This window comes from Camelus dromedarius, chromosome 14 (genome assembly GCF_036321535.1).
Source record: "Camelus dromedarius isolate mCamDro1 chromosome 14, mCamDro1.pat, whole genome shotgun sequence".
Classification (NCBI taxonomy): Eukaryota; Metazoa; Chordata; class Mammalia; order Artiodactyla; family Camelidae; genus Camelus; species Camelus dromedarius.
Window position 1 is genome coordinate 58,247,031 of NC_087449.1, and position 19,155 is coordinate 58,266,185.

The 19,155-nt window shown below is 52.9% G+C and overlaps 1 protein-coding gene across 9 annotated transcripts in view; it reads left to right on the plus strand.

Moving 5' to 3' along the window:
• The window catches only part of UBR4 (ubiquitin protein ligase E3 component n-recognin 4), a 122,423-nt gene extending 105,068 nt beyond the window's left edge, over positions 1 to 17,355 (plus strand). For all 9 annotated transcript variants that reach the window (XM_031464203.2, XM_031464202.2, XM_031464204.2 and 6 more), the window contains 9 exons: positions 3,301 to 3,519; positions 4,425 to 4,538; positions 5,515 to 5,657; positions 6,107 to 6,232; positions 7,275 to 7,469; positions 10,261 to 10,485; positions 13,624 to 13,714; positions 14,381 to 14,543; positions 16,965 to 17,355. In XM_031464203.2, the coding sequence (XP_031320063.2) occupies positions 3,301 to 3,519; positions 4,425 to 4,538; positions 5,515 to 5,657; positions 6,107 to 6,232; positions 7,275 to 7,469; positions 10,261 to 10,485; positions 13,624 to 13,714; positions 14,381 to 14,543; positions 16,965 to 17,029 (1,341 nt within the window). In that variant the 3' untranslated portion in view covers positions 17,030 to 17,355. The remainder of the gene's footprint in view (positions 1 to 3,300; positions 3,520 to 4,424; positions 4,539 to 5,514; positions 5,658 to 6,106; positions 6,233 to 7,274; positions 7,470 to 10,260; positions 10,486 to 13,623; positions 13,715 to 14,380; positions 14,544 to 16,964) is intronic.
• Positions 17,356 to 19,155: the final 1,800 nt, after the last annotated feature.

Genomic DNA, 19,155 nt, shown 5'->3' on the forward strand with positions numbered 1-19,155 from the left:
CCAGAGCATTAAAACAGTTTTGATTTTTTGGCCACAGTCCCTGGGACACTTGTAATGCCATCACTGCCATTTTCTGCTCTGCCTCCGGCAGCCGAAAACTTGGTGGGTTCTCAGGGAGGCCCACCTGTCCACTGCACCGCCTGTCCCTTATAGTCACTGGGCTGGGGTACTGGTCACCTTCACAAACCCTAACTGGCCCAGACAGGTGGCCAGACTGGATTTGTTTTTTTAACTAAACTTTTTATTTTGAGATAATTTTAGATTCACAAGCAGTCATTAAGAGGTAACACAGAGACATCCTTGGCACCCATTACTAAGTCTCTCTCCCTGGGAACATCTTGCAGAACTGTAGTAAATTATCACAGCCAGGGTACTGACGTCGATGCAGTCGAATTCAGGACAGTTTCATCACCACAGGGACCCCTCTTGTTGCCCTTTTATAGCCACGTCCACCTCCCCCAACCTGGCAACCACCTCTCCATCTCTGTAATTTTGTCATGTTAAGAATGTGATAGACTAAATGGAATCATACAGCACGTAACCTTTGGGGACTGGCTTTTTCACTTGGTGTAAGTTTTTGGTGGTGCGTCCTGGTTGGTGTGCATATCAGTAGTTTGTTCTGTCTTACTGCTGGGCTGTGTCCCCGTTGGGGTAGCACCACTGCCTGTTTAACCATCACCCATTAAAGGGCTTCTGGGTTGTTGCTAGTTTGAGGCTGTTACGAATAAAGCTGCTGTGAATGTGCGTGTACAGGTTTTTGTGTGAATAAGTTCTCACTTTTCTGGGACAAATGCCCAAGGCTGCAGTTGCTGACTTGTGTGGTAGTGCATTAGTTTGCTTTGCAAGGAACTGCCAGATTGTCCTCTGTCTGGAGTGGCTGCACCTCTCTGCCTTCCCACTAGCATGCGTGAGCAATCCGCGTAGTCTGCGTCCTCCGCAGCATTTGGCGGTGGCACTATGTTTTATTTTAGCCTTGCTGATAGATGTGGAGTGACATCTCGTGGTTTTCATTTGCATTTCTCTACAGGCTAACGACGCTGCACACCTTTTAATGTGCTTCATCTGTCTGTCTGCTGTGAAATCTGTCCATATTTTTTGCCCATTTTCTAATAGTATTTTTTTTTTTAAGGTTGAGTTTTCAGAGTCCTCAGGACTGCATTTTTTTTCTGTTTAGAGCAGCCTACCTTGAATATAGTTGCGCGTTCTCACTTGGTAATCTGTTCTGAGAACTCATTCCAACAACGTGGCTAACTGATTACAGTAAAGATTCTTTCATATGTCTTGCTCCGATAACTATTGTTCTCAACTTTTGTTCAATTCAGTGGAGACAGTCATAATTAATACCTCTTTGTGGAGATAATTCTTCCTACGTAAGAGTTTTTTCACTTATTTTTCCCCCAGCTTGGAACATCTTTATTTTGAATGTGGGTAAATCAAGGGACAGAACAGTGATTTGGCAACACAGAGCTGAGAATTCAGGTCAGGGGATTCCAGGCTTATTCTTAGCTACTAAATTGAATTACTTAAAAAATAAGGCTTAATCTCTGACCATTCGCTTCTCTTTCAACACGTATTTATGTAGTGCCTGGCGTGTGCCTGTGCTGGGTTAGGCTGAGGCAGTGTTGGTGAACAAGACAGTCACAGTCTGTGCCTTCTGGGAGCTTCCTGTCTGGTGGAGGATAGAGTTAAATACGTAGTGATAGCTGAGCAGGGGGTAAGTGCAGTGTGGAAGGGGTCAGAGGAAGGAGGATTTCTAATGAGGGAGTATGGCACCTGCAAAGGCTCAGAGGCAGGAGAGCTTAAAGCACTCCAGGAATCGGAAGGCAGTTGCATTGAAGGTGAGGCATGGCAAGAGCTGTCGCTGGAGACATGAGCTTCGGTCCAGATCACATTCTCCAAGGAGAGGAGTGTGGTTTTCTCCTGAGGATAGTGCCCCTGGCCATATTTTAGAAGATGAATCGGAAGGAGGTGAGATGAGAGGTCGAAAGAACAGTTGGCAGGCTTTTACAATAGTCTTGGTGAGAGGCCATGGCAGCGGGACTCTGGTTAGTGCAGTGGACAGTGAATGGATTCGACAGAGTTCTGGGAGGTGGAATAAATGGGATTTGGAGATGGGTTGCATGAGGGGGAGTGAAGAGCTGGATGAATGGAGAACTCTCCTCAGTGCCTGGATTAAGTGACAGGGGAGTGGTGGTGTCATCAGAAGAGATGGAGAGCCTAGGAGGGTTGGGATGAGGTGGAGGAGAGTCCGCTCTGTTAGACTGTTTTTGTAACTAGAATGTAAGCTTCAGGAGGGCAGGAGCTTTGTTTCCCCAACACCTGAAACACTGCTTCACACACACGTGTGTGCATACATGCACAGCAAACACCCGGAGTGTTGAGTGTAGGGTTCCTGTGGAACATTGAGTAAGCAGTTGAACTATGAGCGTTGAGGACCATGAGATGTCAGCTAACCTGAAGTTTTGCTGAGGTACAAATTTGAAGCATACCTGCTGTGAAAAGAGATTTACGAGCTAGTGAGTGACCTGGGTGCTGAGCTCTCACATTGCAAGTTGGCTTTGTTGTTTTGATTTATTGTCAAGTATGAATTGTCAACTCACTAGTGATGGGGTGGTGTGGATTTCTCAGTGAGCTTGCCTGGAGAGCTTTTTCAGACTCTACACTTGCCTTCAGTGTTGTGATGTTTTCCCATCCCCGTCAGTAGTGTGGTGCTGTAGTGTGGTACCAACATTTTTAAGCATAGGGGTTTTTTTGGTTTACTTTTTACTTTTTTTTTTTTTTTTCTCTCATCCCCACTTCCCCATGTAGTTGTACCTCTGGAATCCCTAAGTTGAGAAAACTCCTGTGCTCCTGGGTTTGGTGACCCCATATGAAGAACTTAGCACAGCCCTGGGAATGCCAAGGGCCTACTGTGCCCAGTGTGGTCATGAGTTCACCACTGAGGCCTCGTCAGCTGCTGCTTCTCCAGGGAATCTTACCTGAGCTCCTTGCACTTGGACTGTGCTGAGGGCTTTGCATATGTTATCTGAGTCAGTCATCACAGCAGCCTTGACACTGCCCCCCTCTTACAGAGAGGGATGTTGAGGCTGGAGAGCATGGTGACCAGTCTGGTCAGTGGCAGAGCCTCAACCTCTTCCATTTGTCCAAATCTCTTGAAATGTAAAATCAAAGGATCTGATTGAAACCAAGTAGATGACATGAGATTGTGCACATTCTGTTAATTTTTTTAAACCTTTAAGCCCCTGAGAACACTTGGCTACATAATTGGAGGCCTTCATCTCTCTGGTCCCTTCTTGGCAGGTTCTGATTGGAACTGACTCCATCACAAACCTGCATAAACTGGAGCAGGTGTCCAGCGATGAGGGCATTGGGACCCTGGCAGAGAACCTGCTGGAGGCGCTGCGGGAACACCCTGACGTGAACAAGAAGATTGACGCGGCCCGCAGGGAGACACGGGCTGAGAAGAAGCGCATGGCCATGGCCATGAGGCAGAAGGCTCTGGGCACGCTGGGCATGACGGTACGGCCGCGTGGTCGTGCCTGCCCTGGTGATGAGGTGTCAGTGGCACAGTGTGGACAGAGCCGGGTGGGGATTGGTGAAGGCGAAGGCTGGACGGTGGGGGAGGAGGACGGGGGGGTAGGGAAGGAGGTGTGCTGGGCACTGTGCTAGAGGCTGCACCTTATCTGACTTTCCCAGCAACCCTTAGAGATGGGACTGTCCTTGTTCTGCTCTACAGATGAGACTTGGAGGTTAAATGACTTAACAAGTTCACGAAAACGGGAAAAATGGTGATAACCGTTGTTTATCAAGGATTTACCATATGCCAGCCACTGTGCTTAGGCACCTTACTTGTAAGATTTTATTTAAGCCCTCAAGTGGTTCTGTGAGGTTGGTATTATACCCATTTTCTAGATGAACTAATTGAGGCCGAGAAGTGATGTAAACAGGCCAGGGCACGTAACTAACAGGTGGTTGACAGGCATTTGAACCGGGTCTGTTCAATGTGAAGGGCTCTGTGCTCTTTTCACTGGCCCACCGTGGAGGAAGCAGTAGCCTTTTCCAGACTAACACACTTTTGAGTGTCAGCAGTTTTAAAACTCCCATGGGAACAGTAAGTGACTCATACTGCAACAGCCCTTGGCAGCTGAGACTTGGTACTGCTGGCACAAAGAAAGGGGACTGTTTCGGTGGCAAGTGGCGGCGTGCCAGGGTTCCAGCTGGATGGTTTCCTCTGCTTCAGTGGTTCCTGTAGGAAGAGATGGCAGGAGAATCTGGGTCTTTACCCTCATTAGAAGCCAGCTGAAGAGCTTTCCTTTAAGTCCTTTAGTGTATGTGGACGGTCGGCCCTGTGTCTGCGAGTCCCCAAGCTGTGGTGGGAGGGTGGGTGGATCACCGCCTGACCTGCCGCCTGGTTCCCCCTACAGACGAATGAAAAGGGCCAGGTTGTGACCAAGACGGCGCTCCTGAAGCAGATGGAGGAGCTGATTGAGGAGCCGGGCCTCACGTGCTGCATCTGCAGGGAGGGGTACAAGTTCCAGGTACGGCTGCTGGCCCTGCAGGCAATCGTGAGGGCCTGGGCTTGTGGGCGCAGCCTGGCCCCCTGTCCCGGTGGCCTCCCTCTCCTGTTCTTAGGCTAGAGTCAAGGCTCATGTCTTAGGGCCAGCTGTCCTCTTTAAAGGCAGGAAGAGAAACTGATTTGAACATTAGTCAGATCATTGTCTTCATCAACACTGTCACCATCAACAACCACTCATTGGGTTCCTTCTGTACGCTGGGCCCTGTGCCCGGAGCCTTTGTGTAAACTGGCTAATTTTATCTTTAAAACTGTAAAAAGCCCTAATTTATGGATGAGAAAACAAAATTCACATAGCAGAGCCTGAGTTCTAGCCCAGGCTGTCTGACTCCCGACCTGAGACTTCAAAAGACACCACGCAGCTGCCATTGCAGATAGCTGGGGGAGATCAGGACCCCGGCTTTCTAGGCTTCACCAAACTAGATTTACATCTGAAAGGAGCAGAACAGCAAGGAACCAGTTTGCTCCACTAAAGGCCGTTTTAAAAGGCATCCTCTTCCTCTCCAGCTTAAATTTATGCTTAGCACCCAAGTCCCTTGAAGGGCAAGTACCCTGGGCCACAAGCCCTGCGAGTCCTGCTGCGACACAGGCTCCTTGGAGCCTTTTGGTAAGTTTTGAAAAGCAGGTGACTTACCAAGAAGGCACTTTATTCTTCGTTTTCAGATACATGAAGTAAAAACAAAAGGGCAGTTCAGGCTTACATTTCTGCCCTTCTATCTGCGCAGCATCCTTTATTTTGGTTGCTCCCCACCCGTATTTCCCTGGGGCTGTGCCCAGCCAAGTGCTTAACCAAGAGACTGAGGGGCTCACTGTCACCCCCTCTCCCGAACACATCCCCTCCTCAGAAGGCAGGCACTGGGGTCTCCTCTGCTCTCCTGCACCCCTTCCCGCACCCGCCTTTGAGTTTCTCACCTCTCCTCCTGCCCATGTTGTCTTTGCAGCCCACCAAGGTCCTGGGCATTTACACCTTCACCAAGCGGGTAGCGTTGGAGGAGATGGAGAACAAGCCCCGGAAGCAGCAGGGCTACAGCACCGTGTCCCACTTCAACATCGTGCACTACGACTGCCACCTGGCTGCTGTCAGGTAGGCCTGGCTCTTGCGGAGTGGCTCCTTCACCATGCCTCCCCTCAGTGTGCATAAGCTCTAGACCTGGGTCACTGCGGGGAGTGGGCAGCTTGCTCAGGGCCGGGACGGGGAGTGGGTGGGACCACAGCCCCGAGGCTTCAGTTCTCTTCCTTAGTCTCTGGGAAGTAGGCTGTCCTCCCTTCAACCATGGCAAGAGCCATTCCTGCCATTTGACCAGGAAAGTACACTTGGCTTTTTGCCCAGGGCTGCTAAGAGCAGTCTTGCTGACCTGAAGCAGTGAGGCCGGTGCTGACCATGTCGCAGTACAATGGCTGGTTCTCTCTGTGGTCGGGCACATGAGCTTACTTCCTTGATGTTAACAAGCCCTTCTCTACCTCACTCAGCCAGCTGCCTGGTTGCCGAATTAATTCCAGCAGTCACTTGTCCCTGCTCTCCTCCCAATCTAGGCTGGCTCGGGGCCGGGAAGAGTGGGAGAGTGCCGCCCTTCAGAACGCCAACACTAAGTGCAACGGGCTCCTTCCGGTCTGGGGGCCCCACGTCCCTGAGTCAGCTTTTGCCACCTGCCTGGCAAGGTGAGTGTGGAGCGTTTTGCGTGATGGAAAGAGGATTCTCAGGAGATGGGGGAAGATCAGCTGTCAGTCCAGCCGCCAGGGGCACCATGTCCTGTCAGCTTCAACAGGAACCCACGTGTTTCTCTGCTTGCTGACAGGGGAGCTGTCCAAACGGAGGGGCTCTGCTGGGAGAAACCAGCGGTCTCAGCCTCGCGTCTGGCGCAGCGCGTGCACTCTCCAGCGATCTGCCGCCTTTCCTCCGCTGCTGTTCTAGGACACGAAACACAGGGCCCCTGACTTGGTCCTCGAGGCCAAAGTTTCCCAGAGTTTACTTTTATTTCTCTGAGGTTTAAATAATGAAAATAGCCTAATGGCATGGGGTGTATCTTTCAGAGCCTCCCTGGACCTAAAATCCAGAGTAGAGTAGCTAAACCTTCTTTGAGGTCCTCATCTCTTGCAGATGCCTTGTGGAGTGGTGCCCTACCCCAAGTCCTATTTTAAAGCTCAGGGATGGAAAGGTACTTACCATAGACCAGGTACTTGGCAGTGATAATGATGAAAGTAATGTTGGGCAGTGTATTGAAATGCTTACCATGTGTTATTATTACACACGTTCTATAGATGAAGAAATTGAGGCACAGAATTAATCAGAGACAGAGCCCAGATAGATGATAACATATATTGACATAGAAAAAAAACTTCTATTTGGAGGTTGAGGCGATCAGGAAGATCACCCTGTCAGTCAGAATCAGTACGTCCTACATTGCTTCTTCCAAAATGTACTTCCAGATGTGGTCACAGTATGTCCTATGACATTGGTCCATCAAGAGATGGGCTCTGCAAAACCGCACTTTCTCATCAAAGCTTGGAGAGCATCGCCTTCCATCACAGTGGAAATGAAAGTGGCCCCTGCGCTTGTCTTCCAGCCCAGCTCTTGTCCTTCACTCTCTTTCGTTCTCCGTCCGTATCTGTGTAACCTTCACAGCCAGCGGCCCGATGAGGGGCTCTGCCTTCCCAACAGGGAACTTGATTCCATCTCACTGTCTGTTGTGCTTCTCCCTAGGCACAACACTTACCTCCAGGAGTGCACGGGCCAGCGGGAGCCCACGTACCAGCTCAACATCCACGACATCAAGCTGCTCTTCCTGCGCTTCGCCATGGAGCAGTCGTTCAGCGCGGACACCGGTGGGGGCGGCCGGGAGAGCAACATCCACCTGATCCCGTACATCGTTCACACTGTGCTTTACGTGCTGAACACGTCAGTATCCCGCGTCTCGGGGCCGCCCGGGCTGACCGACCCTGTGTTCCCCTGCCCAGCGAGCTCTCCCAGCTTTCCCACATCTGCTATAGTTAGTTCCAGAACTAACGTCTGGCCCAAGGCAGCCTATACTGAAGTCGGAATGTTCATCTGCGCCTTTTTAGAGTCACACGGGATAAAGCAGGAGGGTGGCTTTTCCAAAACTGTCTCAGCTCCTGCCAGAGGCATCCAAGGGCTGCATCCTTGGACTGACCTTCAGCCCAGAGTGGAACAGGAAGTGGAAGAGGCCAGATCATCAAAGCTTCTGCTTCAGTGTAGCCTCTACTTGCAAGACTCTGTTCCCTTGGATGGGGGAGGCTGTGGGTCCGGGCTGCACACAGTCACTGTCAAGGGCACACAGGTTGTTACAGCTCGTTTCATAGGTAGAGGATGTGGCAGAAGCAAACACCTATTATTTCAGAAATGGAAACTGGACTTGATCCCCCTGTTTCCTCTCCAGTGAGTAATGCTTCTGGCAACTGTCAGGGGAGAGGGGTTGTTGAAGATTATTTGGGAAAGTCAACTGAGAAGGAAGGTAGCCTGGGAAAAAACCCAGATTTATGTCTTTATCTGTATGTACGTGGTGAATCAGGTTGATACATGAAGGTGTTATTTTATTTTATTTTATTTTTTTGTTTGTTTGTTTTTTTGTTTTGAAGGTGTAATTTTAAAGAAATGCTAAGTGGGTAGAGAATAGTCTTTCATTCCACCCTAGATTTAATATACTTTAGCTCTTAGATTTAATTTAAACGGTCTCATCCTTTTCGGCCCCATCTTCCGCAGGAGTCTTACACACCTGTTGGGCAGAGTATTGACAGGTTGTTGAGAGGCTGCGTACAGTCCACCCAAGGCAGCTGCAGTTCAGTTTAGGCAACAGAACAATCTGTCTCTTGTCCTTTCTGGTCTTCCATCAAAGTTATTTTCTCCTTCCCTCCCATTTCCTTATGAGATAAAAGGCTGACCTGGAGACCACAGGCTTCATTGTTAAAAAGAGGCACTGGCGGGTCTCCATCAGTCATTACATCATCTGCTCAAATGTTCAGGCTGTCAGAAGAAGCACCTGCATCGTTGACAATACAAACATTCCCATTATCCAAACTGCTTCAGGCCTGAGCAGTGCTAATTGCCAGTGTCCGTGGGGTCTTTGACAGAGCCCTTGGCTCTTCTTGGCAGCAGTGAGGTAGAGTGGACTTTTCCGTTCTCTGGGGAGAAATGCAGACCCAGGGAGGCAGCATGATTTGCCCAGCAGAACAGAGCTGGTGGCTTCAGGTGTTACTGTGTTTCTCAAATGCCAGACACTTGTAACCCGTGCTCACGTCCCTTAGTTGGGGGGGGATGGTGGGGGGGCTGTGTCCTGGTCATCTTGGTCAGCTAGAGGCTGAGGCAGAAGCTGCCCAGAGAGGCACTGTTTCCCCGCCGCAGCCTGCTTCCCTCGTCCTTTCATGCTGGCGTGGGCTTGGTCACGGGGGGCAGGTTGAGCAGGGATTGCTGCCTTTGGTGGAACGTTTGTGTACGGAGGCAGGTGTGTCACATCATGAGCCAGAGCAGAGCTGAGCAGGTCCTGTGATGGTAAAAATCTTCCGATTCTGGACACTCCACTGGAGTACAGTCATCTGCTGCATCCATGTCCTCTCTTCATGGAGCAGAAGGGAGCGTGGTGTACTTGTGTCACCGCTCCGGCTCTCCCACAGGCCTCTGTCTGGCAGTGCCATCTGCAGACCTGGTAACTGTGCTGCAGGAGTGGCTGCTGCTGCTGTGTTTTTGTTTATTTTCCCCCACAGAATTAGGATAAGGCATCAAACACTCAGAGCCTGAGAGCACCAGCCAGGTCCTAAGGAAAGAGTGTTGTAGCCAGACATTTATGGTAAGGAAGTGACCTCTCAGTGCCGCTCCAGTGGCTGGTGAAGGCTTCGTTGTGCAGGGAAGGTGGGGAGCCCGTGTTGGGTAGGCTTTGGAGCCTGACTGCCTGGATCCAAGTCCAGTTCCTTCCTGCCGCGTGTGTGACTTTGGGCAAAATGTTCACTTTCTCTGTGCTGTGGTTTCCCTTTCTATAACATTGGGATAGTACGGGTCTCATCAGGTCCTTGTGAGGATTTAACGAGACAACGAGAAAGCGCTCAGAACGTGCCTGGAGTTCAAGTTGTTGGTCATGATTGTTACTGCAGTTCAGGCGGGAGCGGGAGCCAGCAGCGGTGCTCTCCTGGAAGGAAGGGTTCTGATGAGGGAGAGAGAGACACACATGAGAGAGCGAACCCAGAGAGAGTGCCCAGGGCAGCGCCGGGTGCGATGCCACGTGGACGGTTAGCCGCACTGAGACTGCGCAGAGTCGGGGAGGGTGCGGGCTGTGGGCTCAGGCAGACTCTGGGTCACTGACTAGCTTACTGACTTTGGGCACATCACTTCACTTCTCAGGCCTTTAGCTACTGTGGTAAAAAGGTGTCGCTGTCACCTTCCAGAGTTGTCAGGACACTTGGATGGTGGAGTGCTCGTGAATTTGCCCGACACACGCACAGTGCAGTTGGAATTGGGTCAGGGCTGGGCTGGGGAAGGGAGAAGACGGGGACGATGCCACCAAGGCCACCTTGGGAGGGAAGGAGCCTTGCTTGGAGAGGAGGTGGGAGGGGTAGTGGAGGATGGGTGGGGGTGTTCAGGGAGCCAGGCGGTCAAGAAACTTGAAAGAGGACAGGAAATTGAGCAAACCCTTTCCCTGCCGGGCTGCTGCCCTGGTTTCATGGTGCCCCTTTTGTTCCAGAACCCGAGCAACTTCCCGAGAGGAGAAGAACTTCCAGGCCTTTCTGGAGCAGCCCAAGGAGAAGTGGGTGGAGAGTGCCTTTGAAGTGGACGGGCCCCACTACTTCACAGTCCTGGCCCTCCACATCCTGCCCCCTGAGAAGTGGAGAGCCACACGCGTGGAAATCCTGCGGAGGCTGCTGGTGACCTCTCAGGCCCGGGCAGTGGCTCCAGGGGGAGCCACCAGGTCAGTTCCCGCTTCGGGAAGTACCTGCTTCAGGAAGCCGTCTCCTGAGCCGTCTGTCCAGACTCTGTGACCCACTGTGTGTGGAAGCCACCCCGCAGTGTGCGTATGCTGAGGGGGGCACGCTCGTTTGACTCAGTAATTGACCCTGGCCCTTCTCGGTCTGTCATGTCAAGAGTCTGGGCTGGATGGCTGGCGGGCACCTGCCACCTCTGGGCCTGGTGTTCGGCCACTGTAAGTGTGGAGCCAGGCTTGCCTCTGGAAAATTCCTCGGAGAGGAAGCCAGCCAGGCACAGGGGGGCTACCGAGGAGAAGAGTTGGGGCCCGCAGGAGGCTGAGGCAGGTGGCCAGGGCTTCCCATCATGCTGATCTGGGCCTGAACTAGCAAAGCTTCGTAAGGCTGCGGTTGGGGATTTTTTTTTTTTTTTTTTTTCTGATCATGAAAAGCTCATCCTGTCCCTTCTTGGTCACATTCCTATCCTGTCTGCCCCACATGCCGGGAGCCTTTTTTCTTCCTCTGCTTTTCGTGTAGACCCTCCCTAAGAAGGAAGGCATTTTGGGAGGAAAGTAGTCAGTGTTTTCATGACTCTGTGCTATGATTTGGGTCAGAAGGGAGGTGTCTGTGAGAGAAAAGAATGGCAAACAGGAAGCCCTCTGTGACGACTGCACAGTGGCCGCCTGCCGAGTGGACTCGGTGCCCCTACTCTAGCCTGTGGAGCCCCGCGCGGCCTTCCCTGGGCTGCAGAGTCGGGCGTGGTCTGTCCGCTTGCGTCTGCCTCTCGAGGGAAAGCTGCTTCACTTCAGGAAGGTCTGTCCTCCTGCTGTGCCTGCTGTCACCAGGATCCGAGGGGACATTTCCAGTGAGGGAGCAGAGGAGGAGCTTCGGGTCTCCTGAGAACGACAGAGCAGGTGGAGACAGCAGTGGGCCTGAATTTGCACACCTGCCGTCTACCTCCTCAGCTAGTCACTAGTCACAGTCACCTCATGCCCCAGGGGGACCAGGTTGGAGCTCTCCTGCTGAATCCGGCCCGTGCCGGCCTTTGTGTAGTCAGAGGGCGCCAGTCTTGTTAGAGTCCGACTTGATCTCTGCCCCTGTTCCCAGCATAGCACTTTCCACTGTTTCCCAAGAGTCTGAAGTGTTAATAGTTAACTAGCTGCTGGAAATCAAACGTTAGATCTGGGCGATGCTGAGTTTTTAAGCCAGGCTCGGCCTGCGTCCATAGCACAGAAAGTGGCTGTTTACTGGGCACAGGCTCTCGGTGACAGGTGTGAAATCTGAACCCACAGGAGCTTTCAATTAGGAAACTACAATTCATCATTGTCCCAGGCAGTTAAGGAAAAGCCGATTTGGTCGCAGCTTAATTAGGAGTCCAGGGTAAACTGCACTCATGAGTCGCCATTTTCTCTGTGGCAGTTTAGTCACCTTACTAATTGGCCTTAAATAATTAAGTTGGGCAGGGCCGCTCGAGATTCCTGCTCCCAAAGCAGAAGAGCCTCGAGAAGGACCCGACCTGGCGTGGTGTGGGCGGTGTAAACAGGGAGCTCCAGAAGCAGGCTGGCAGAGTGCTGGGGCACCTCCGAGGAGGGGCCGTGGCTTGAGGGACCTTTAGAGGGTGACGTCCTGGTGATTGGAGCCGTGTCACTGGCAGCAGGCTTCATTCTAAGCCCATTATAAGGTGGGAGGCAGCAGCAGCTACACAAAAATCTGGGAATTTATTTGCCCAAGAGAAATTGTTCTCTTGTGCAGGTTTTACAAAAAGATTCCTCTGCCAAGGACCATCAAGTATTTAAGCCTGGGACTTTCCTAGGTGCCTGTCAGAGCCCTTCTGTGCCCTTGTCTGCCAGAGCTGCACAGAAACAGATTATTGTCCTCGCCCCCAGGCCCACCTCGCGGCAGTGGTGGGAGGGGAGAGGGTGGGCGCTTTGGAGATACTGGGGTGGAAGGGGAGGGTACAGGATTTTAGCAAACAGAACTGTCAGATTTTTTTTATTATTTGACTCTACTTTTGTTGGTGACTTAAAAATGTAGGTGTGGGTGGCCTGCCCCGTGCTAGGTCGTGCCTTTACTTGAGGCCCAGAGAGTGTAGTTTTAGCTTCTAGATGAGTAACATCTGTCCTTGTTTTATGATTCTAACATACATGAACACATGTGCATGCGCACACACATGCATTTGAATACCAAGTTCTGGTCCCTTCAGTTATGGCTCTGTTTCAAGCCAAAGAATCTCCATGATAAGAGTTTATCTAGCCTTTACTTATTACAGATAGGAAGGCAGTTTGCAGACAAAGCCTTTCCTAGGTCTTGAGCTTTAGAAACCAAATCTGAGCACTGTGTGGCGGGACGTCTGGTCTTTCTCTGTATCTCGCAGTGGCTCTGCCTGGAGTAATCATTCCTCAGACCAGGAGCGTCTGCCGAGAAGCAGTGGACGTCGCACAGGCAGCCCCCCGTATTCCAGGGGCCTGGCTGGTCTCTGACTCTGAACTGAGTCATTGGTCTAAGTAGTGACGATACTGGTTAGAGACGAAGGGGTGTGGTGCGCAGCTCTGGGATTAGCTCGGGATTTAGGAGGTGTCGGGGTGGCTGCAGCTCCCATCCGAGACATCACTGTTGCTCAACACCAGCTTTCCACCAGCTTGCTGTTTTTTAACACAGCACGTGGTTGGCAAGTAACTGTGTGGCTGCTTTACGTCTGCTGGCTGTAAAAATTCTCCTGGTGGAAATGTAAAGAATGAAGTAGAACCTTGTTTTCTACTTCATGTATCAGATCCCATTGAGTCCAAGAGTGTGTGTGGGGGCTAAACACAGGGAGACGGGACTCCTCGGCATCTCTTTACGGTGGCGGCCTTTTGGTTGCCATGTTGCAACTTCTGTCTCCCTCTTTCGCATTTAGCCTGATTTGGCAGAGTCAGTGCTAAAGATGACTCTTCTGTGGGACTTTCTGTGGTAAATAAACCACTGGGTCCCAGGGCTTCTGAAGCTCTTGCCCGCGGTTGCTGTCTTCTGAGAAGAGAGACGAGTGGCTGGAGCGGAGTGATGCTTAGTTACTGTGACTCTTTTGCTGCTCCCAGAATGCTTTGCTCTGTCCTCGGGGGTCTCCCCCCGGGGTCTTCATGGACGTGGGCTCTCATCTTCTTTTCCAGGCTGACAGACAAGGCAGTGAAGGACTACTCTGCTTATCGCTCCTCCCTTCTCTTTTGGGCCCTCGTCGATCTCATTTATAACATGTTTAAGGTAAGGAAGCTGCGGGGAGCGTGGCCGGTTTCAGCAAGGGAGGAAACGCCTGTGCTGGTGGCTCTGACCCTGCCTGCGTGGCCTCCCGAGAAGCCAGCTGCTCCCACCGGGGGAGGGTTCCTCTCCAGCTCAGACCCCTGTGTCTGGGACCGCATTTGTAGCCGCGACTGCTTCTGTGACCTGGTCTCAGGCTGCCGCAGACCCTCTTCTGCAGGCGGATCTCCCCTCCAAGTCACCCTTTGTTTGCTCTCAGTCCCTCTGTTTGGATGAATTCTGTTGCCCTGGGTGAGTGTGACTTGTTCTAGCACAGCTTATGGGGACACTTCTCTCTACTTTGAGAGAATCAGAGGGTTTGGGGGTGGTTCCTTTCATAGTCTGAATGAAATAGCTCAATTAAAGTGACTTAGCAGTCCTTTTTCTTGGAGAAATCTAGATGTGGAAGATGTGGGGAGGGAAGAACACAGTCATCTGTCGAGGCTTGTAGGTTCACCTGACACGTGCTTAATACAGGGGCTGTGAGAGGACTGAGGTGAAATTTTGTTGTTCCTGGAAGCAGAACACATCCTTCAGGGAAAGCTTTGATGTGTATGGGAGGGCTCTCATCTTCCCTGACTGACTTGAGGCGCAGTGACCCAGCCCGGGCCTGTCTCCTGTTGGTTCTTGTAGAAGGTGCCTACCAGCAACACGGAGGGAGGCTGGTCCTGCTCTCTAGCGGAATACATCCGCCACAACGACATGCCCATCCACGAAGCAGCCGACAAGGCCCTGAAGGCCTTCCAGGAGGAGTTCATGCCAGTGGAGACCTTCTCGGAGTTCCTCGACGCTGCCGGTCAGTGTCAAGGCTTTACCTTCCCAGATCTTCTGCAGCAGAGCCCGTGCCTGCCCGAGTGGGGCTGGCGGTTGCTTTCATCTTCACATGCAGGAAAAAACAGGCGGGAGCCAGCCTGTGGGCTGCCACCGAGAGCTCTGGGAGAGAGGGGTACAGGCCAGGTGGCTGGTAACAGGACAGCAGCCACATGTGTGACGGGGCTCACATCCCCCAGGCCTGTGCTGCGCGTGGTGCACACGTCTTCCCAGTCTGCAGGGCAGCCCTGTATGAGGTGGAGCCATGGTTAACCCCATTTTACAGATGGGGTAAGTGTGGCTTTGAAGACTAAACAAGTTCCCAGCAGGACATAGCTGGAGGATCTCTGAGCCTCTTCTTAGATTCCTGGCTTTTTATGACAATGCAGAGAATTAACATGGAGCTTACCTGTCTTCCTCCTGCTTCCTGGGGACTGAGACGCCTTATGGCAAAGTTGCCCCCGGGGGAGATATGGGAGGATTTCAACTCTGATTCTTAAGATAAATAGTAAATACCAAAAGAGAGCAAAGAGCACCTCTGCTGGTGGGAATAGGGCAGCACTTTGAACTGCTGTCAGATGGGGCATCCTCATCCCCCAGCTAGTAAAAGGGAAGTTCATTGTTCTCTCCTGTGTACAGGTTCTTTATACAACAAATTTGTCATCCTAATTGCAGACACATTAAAATTTGTTTGGATTTTATCACCAAGTGTCAGGTGACAGCAGGGGGAGGTGACTTGGGCTGATGCTGGGAAAGCCCGCCCAGGATTAGAAACCCGGTGCCTCTCAGGTTGTGGGCACTGTTGCAGTCCAGCCCCCCATCACTCCCAGAGCCAAAGCAGAGGGAACCACAGCTGCCCGACTCTTTTGTGAACTTGTTTCCTTTTCCCTGATGTTCATTGTGGGAGTTTCGTGAAGTGCAAAGAGCAGGACAGAGTCTCCCCAGATCCCACTGTCAGGAGAAGACCTCCACTAACTGTGCCCTCAGACATCTGGAGTGATGCTCAGTGTGAATTCCTCTCCTTCCCGCTCGGCACCAGCGGGCGGAGTCTCCCCAGGAGCTCTAGGGCTGCCTTCCAGCCTGGCCGTTCATTGCCACGGCTGCAGCGGGAGCTGTGCCGGATGGGCTTTGCTGGTCTGTTGCATCCCCCGTTACCCGGTGGTCGGGTGTCAGTACACTCACCCCAGTTTCTTTGTCAGCTTCACTAGATGCTCCCATGGGCATCTCTCCAGCCTAGACATTGCACCGTGGCTGTACTCCTTGCTTCCTCTAGGAAGTGACCCTGACTGAGAGAGGTAGCCTGTGTGCTTGTGTCCTTAGTGCCCAGCTCCGGGCCTGTCACCCAGGGGTCTGGCGAATGTCTGCAGAGGCTGTCAATACGAGCGCCAAAGTCCGAGTAAGAGGAGGAGGAGGAACGAAAGTAAGAGGGACGAAAGGAGTTCAGCTCGGTTCTGTGCTTGGCTTCAGCCTCGGGGAAGGTGGCAGCACCCGCCTGGAGCGAGGGAGAGTGAGGAGTGAGGGCTGGCCAGGCAGGGAGGGGAGCCGCAGGTGTTTACAGCAGCATGGCTTTATTGCTTTGTCCCAACTGGTAGAGAATTTCAGAACATCAGACACACCCTGTTCCAAGGCAAGGGCGAAAACACCGTCCAAAACCAACAAGAGGTGATGGGAGCCACTCTGTCGCCACTAGCACAGGTGCTGGGAGACAGCTTCGGTCTGAGTGCTGCCGGGCCTTGGGCTGACAGCCCCACTCTGGTCGGATGTGAGCCCTGCTCGGTGAGGGGGCGGGGCCGTGGGCCCTGCTGCTAATGGATGCCTTCTGCACCCTGGGCACTTGGACGTGACGGGCCTCATTTAATCCCCAGGGTGACGTGACAGGCCTTCATCACTGTCCCCGTTTGATGGTGGAAGAAACGGAGCCCCTGAACTCTGGCAGCTTTCTCAAGGCCCTGGACTCAAAGGGCTGGCTAGAGGCTCCGATGAGCCAGGGTCCTGCTACCCCTCCCCGTTCTCCCAGCCCCTGAGGGCAGTGGGGTTCACCTTTCTTTGGCCCCAGGTCCCTCTAAGAGTACGCTGAAGGCAGTGGACACCTTGCAGGGCCGCCCTCCGTTTCATACGCAGTTCCAGTGGACTTGCAGGCCCCCTGCATGGTACACGGACCCGAGCTTAGCACCCCCACTGTAGGGAGGTGGTGAGGCCGCCTCTGCCACTTCAGTGCCTTTAAACAGAGCAGCGTCTCATTACCGCACAGGAGTGTTGCTGGGTGACTGGCTCCCCAGCCATCGCTCATCCCACTGAGCGGCTGCGTCGGAGCTTGTTGGAGCGCAGTGTGGACGCGGCAGCTGAGACTCAGTAGGGCTGGGGGCCGTGCGTGCCCACTGCTAACCGGCCTCTGCCTGTTTTCCAGGTCTCTTATCAGAAATCACTGACCCAGAGAGCTTCCTGAAAGACCTGTTGAACTCAGTCCCCTGACCACCACGTGGAAACTGCGGTCGCCGAAGATGAAAGCTAGCTTGCCTTCCGTCCCTCCGTGCTCCTCCCTCCTGTGCGCTGATTTCCCCGCGGGATGCTGCATCCTTACCCTCCCTCCTCCCCCCTCAGTTTCTCTTGGAATGGCTTGGGGGTTTTAGGCTTCCTGTTTTACCTCCTGTGTGTGGTGCACTAGCTGTGAAGTTGTCTGTGACCCAAGCCATCGAAGGACCTGTACATACCGAGGAGCCATGATTTGTCCTGGCCGAGTTAATACTTGAGTGTGCACATCTTGAGAAATAAAGGAATGACTTAATACACATTGAAAACGAAGGTGTTGCCTGTGCTTACACCCCACCTTAGTGACACTGGCCAAACTTTTCCTTCACTGCACAGCCCTTTCCGGCGTCGGCAGGTTAGGCTGTGTCAGAGTTGCTGTCTCTTGCTGGCACCAGATGGAGCCTGTCTGCTGTCTGCGAGCAAGTTGGGGCACCGTGTTTGATGGCTGTGATCTTTCCTAAAACAAACACTTTGGCTTCTCAATTTTTTGGCCTTAAGAGCTGGAGCCCAGAGACAGGTGGAACCAATGGTTTCTTGGTCCTCGGCTGAAGACAGGCCCAGCGCAGCCGAGCACTAGTCTCCGTGCAGCAAAGGCAGCCGGCCTTCCCCTGCCTGCTTCGAGTCGGCAGTGCTGTGAGGACTGCTTTCCAGGGTGGCCGTTAGGAGAAGGCCTGGGGCAGACTTCCTGAGCACATTCCCCGCCAGGCGCGCGCGCGTGTGTGTCTGTATGTGTATGTCTGTGTCTGTCTTCGTGTGTGTGTGTCTGTGTGTGTGTGTGATTATTTCTGGGCTTTCTAACAGCCCTGCAAGAAAGGGCCTATGAACCTGTGTCACTTGGTCATGGCCACCCAGCGAGTAGCTGTTAGAGCTGAGGTTCGTGCCTCCGAAGCCGTGTCCTGAACCTCTGGCAACTGCCTCTGGGGCCTTGAGACCTGCCTCCTCACATCCGTGGGCAGCAGCCCTCTCAGCGAGGCAGCAAGACTCCTAAGAGCCCCTGTGCAGATTTTAGGGCCAGGTGAGCCCGGCGTGGCCTCGTGGAAGGAGGAGCCTGCTGATGGCCGGCTCCTTTTGTTCCTCATGGACTTTCCTGAGTGACAGCTTCCTTATCTTGATGTCCAGTTCATGTCACTCAGGCCAGACCACTTGGAACAGAAACTGCCTCTGGGTCCCTTTTGAAGACTTCTAGAGCCAGGACTTCATGTCCCTTCCCCAGAGCCCCTGGCTGGGCAGCCACAAGCAGGCGTGAGTGTCGTGCTTGGGGCTTAGCCAGAGACACAGGTGATTTGCAGGAGCCCAGCTGGAGGCCTGGCGGACGAGAACGCGGTGTGCGCGCGGCCCGGCTGCATGGTGGTGTCGGCGGGCCGTGGGGGTCCCCGAGGGACTGAGTGGCTCTAAGGCGGGGAGGGAGCAGCATCGTCTAGGCGGCGTCAGGCACCCACTCCTTTGTTCAAACCCAGCTCCCCTGCCCTTTGTGTCCCCTGTAGAAAGGGAACATGGCTATCTACTGGGAAGGACGGTGGCGAGGCTTATGTGAGATGACCCGCCTGCCGTGTAAGAAGGAAATGGCTGCTCTGCTACCATGAGTTCATTTTCAGTCTGCAAGATTTTGCTTTTTTTTTTTCCCAACAAAGCTGCATGTCTCAGGAGGGTCCAAATATGTCTAGCTTTGACGTGTCCCTTAGTCTCGGGGACACTTGCTTCTCACACTGAGCACAGCAAGTCCATTCCCTCTCGCGTGTCCATCACCTCCCGCTCTCTGGACGTCTCCCCAGAGACATTCCAGGTCCACGGGAGTATGTGTCATTGCTATTATATAATGTCCTAGCAGGGAATAAATTGGAGCAGCTTCGTCTGGGACAGCAAAGCCAGAAGGGAGAGTGGGGGAGGTGCAGGGTGAACAGGCGGGGCCGTCGCTGCACACCAGGCGTCCGGCACCGCCGGAGCCTGAGCTGTGTTCACGGCAGCGCCTTGGGGCATCAGGAGCATTGACTTGGCACCTTCGGAAGGTTAACCTTGGCCTGGTTTCCTGGGCCTGCAGGGCTGGGGTCTCCAAAGCTCATTACAAGGTG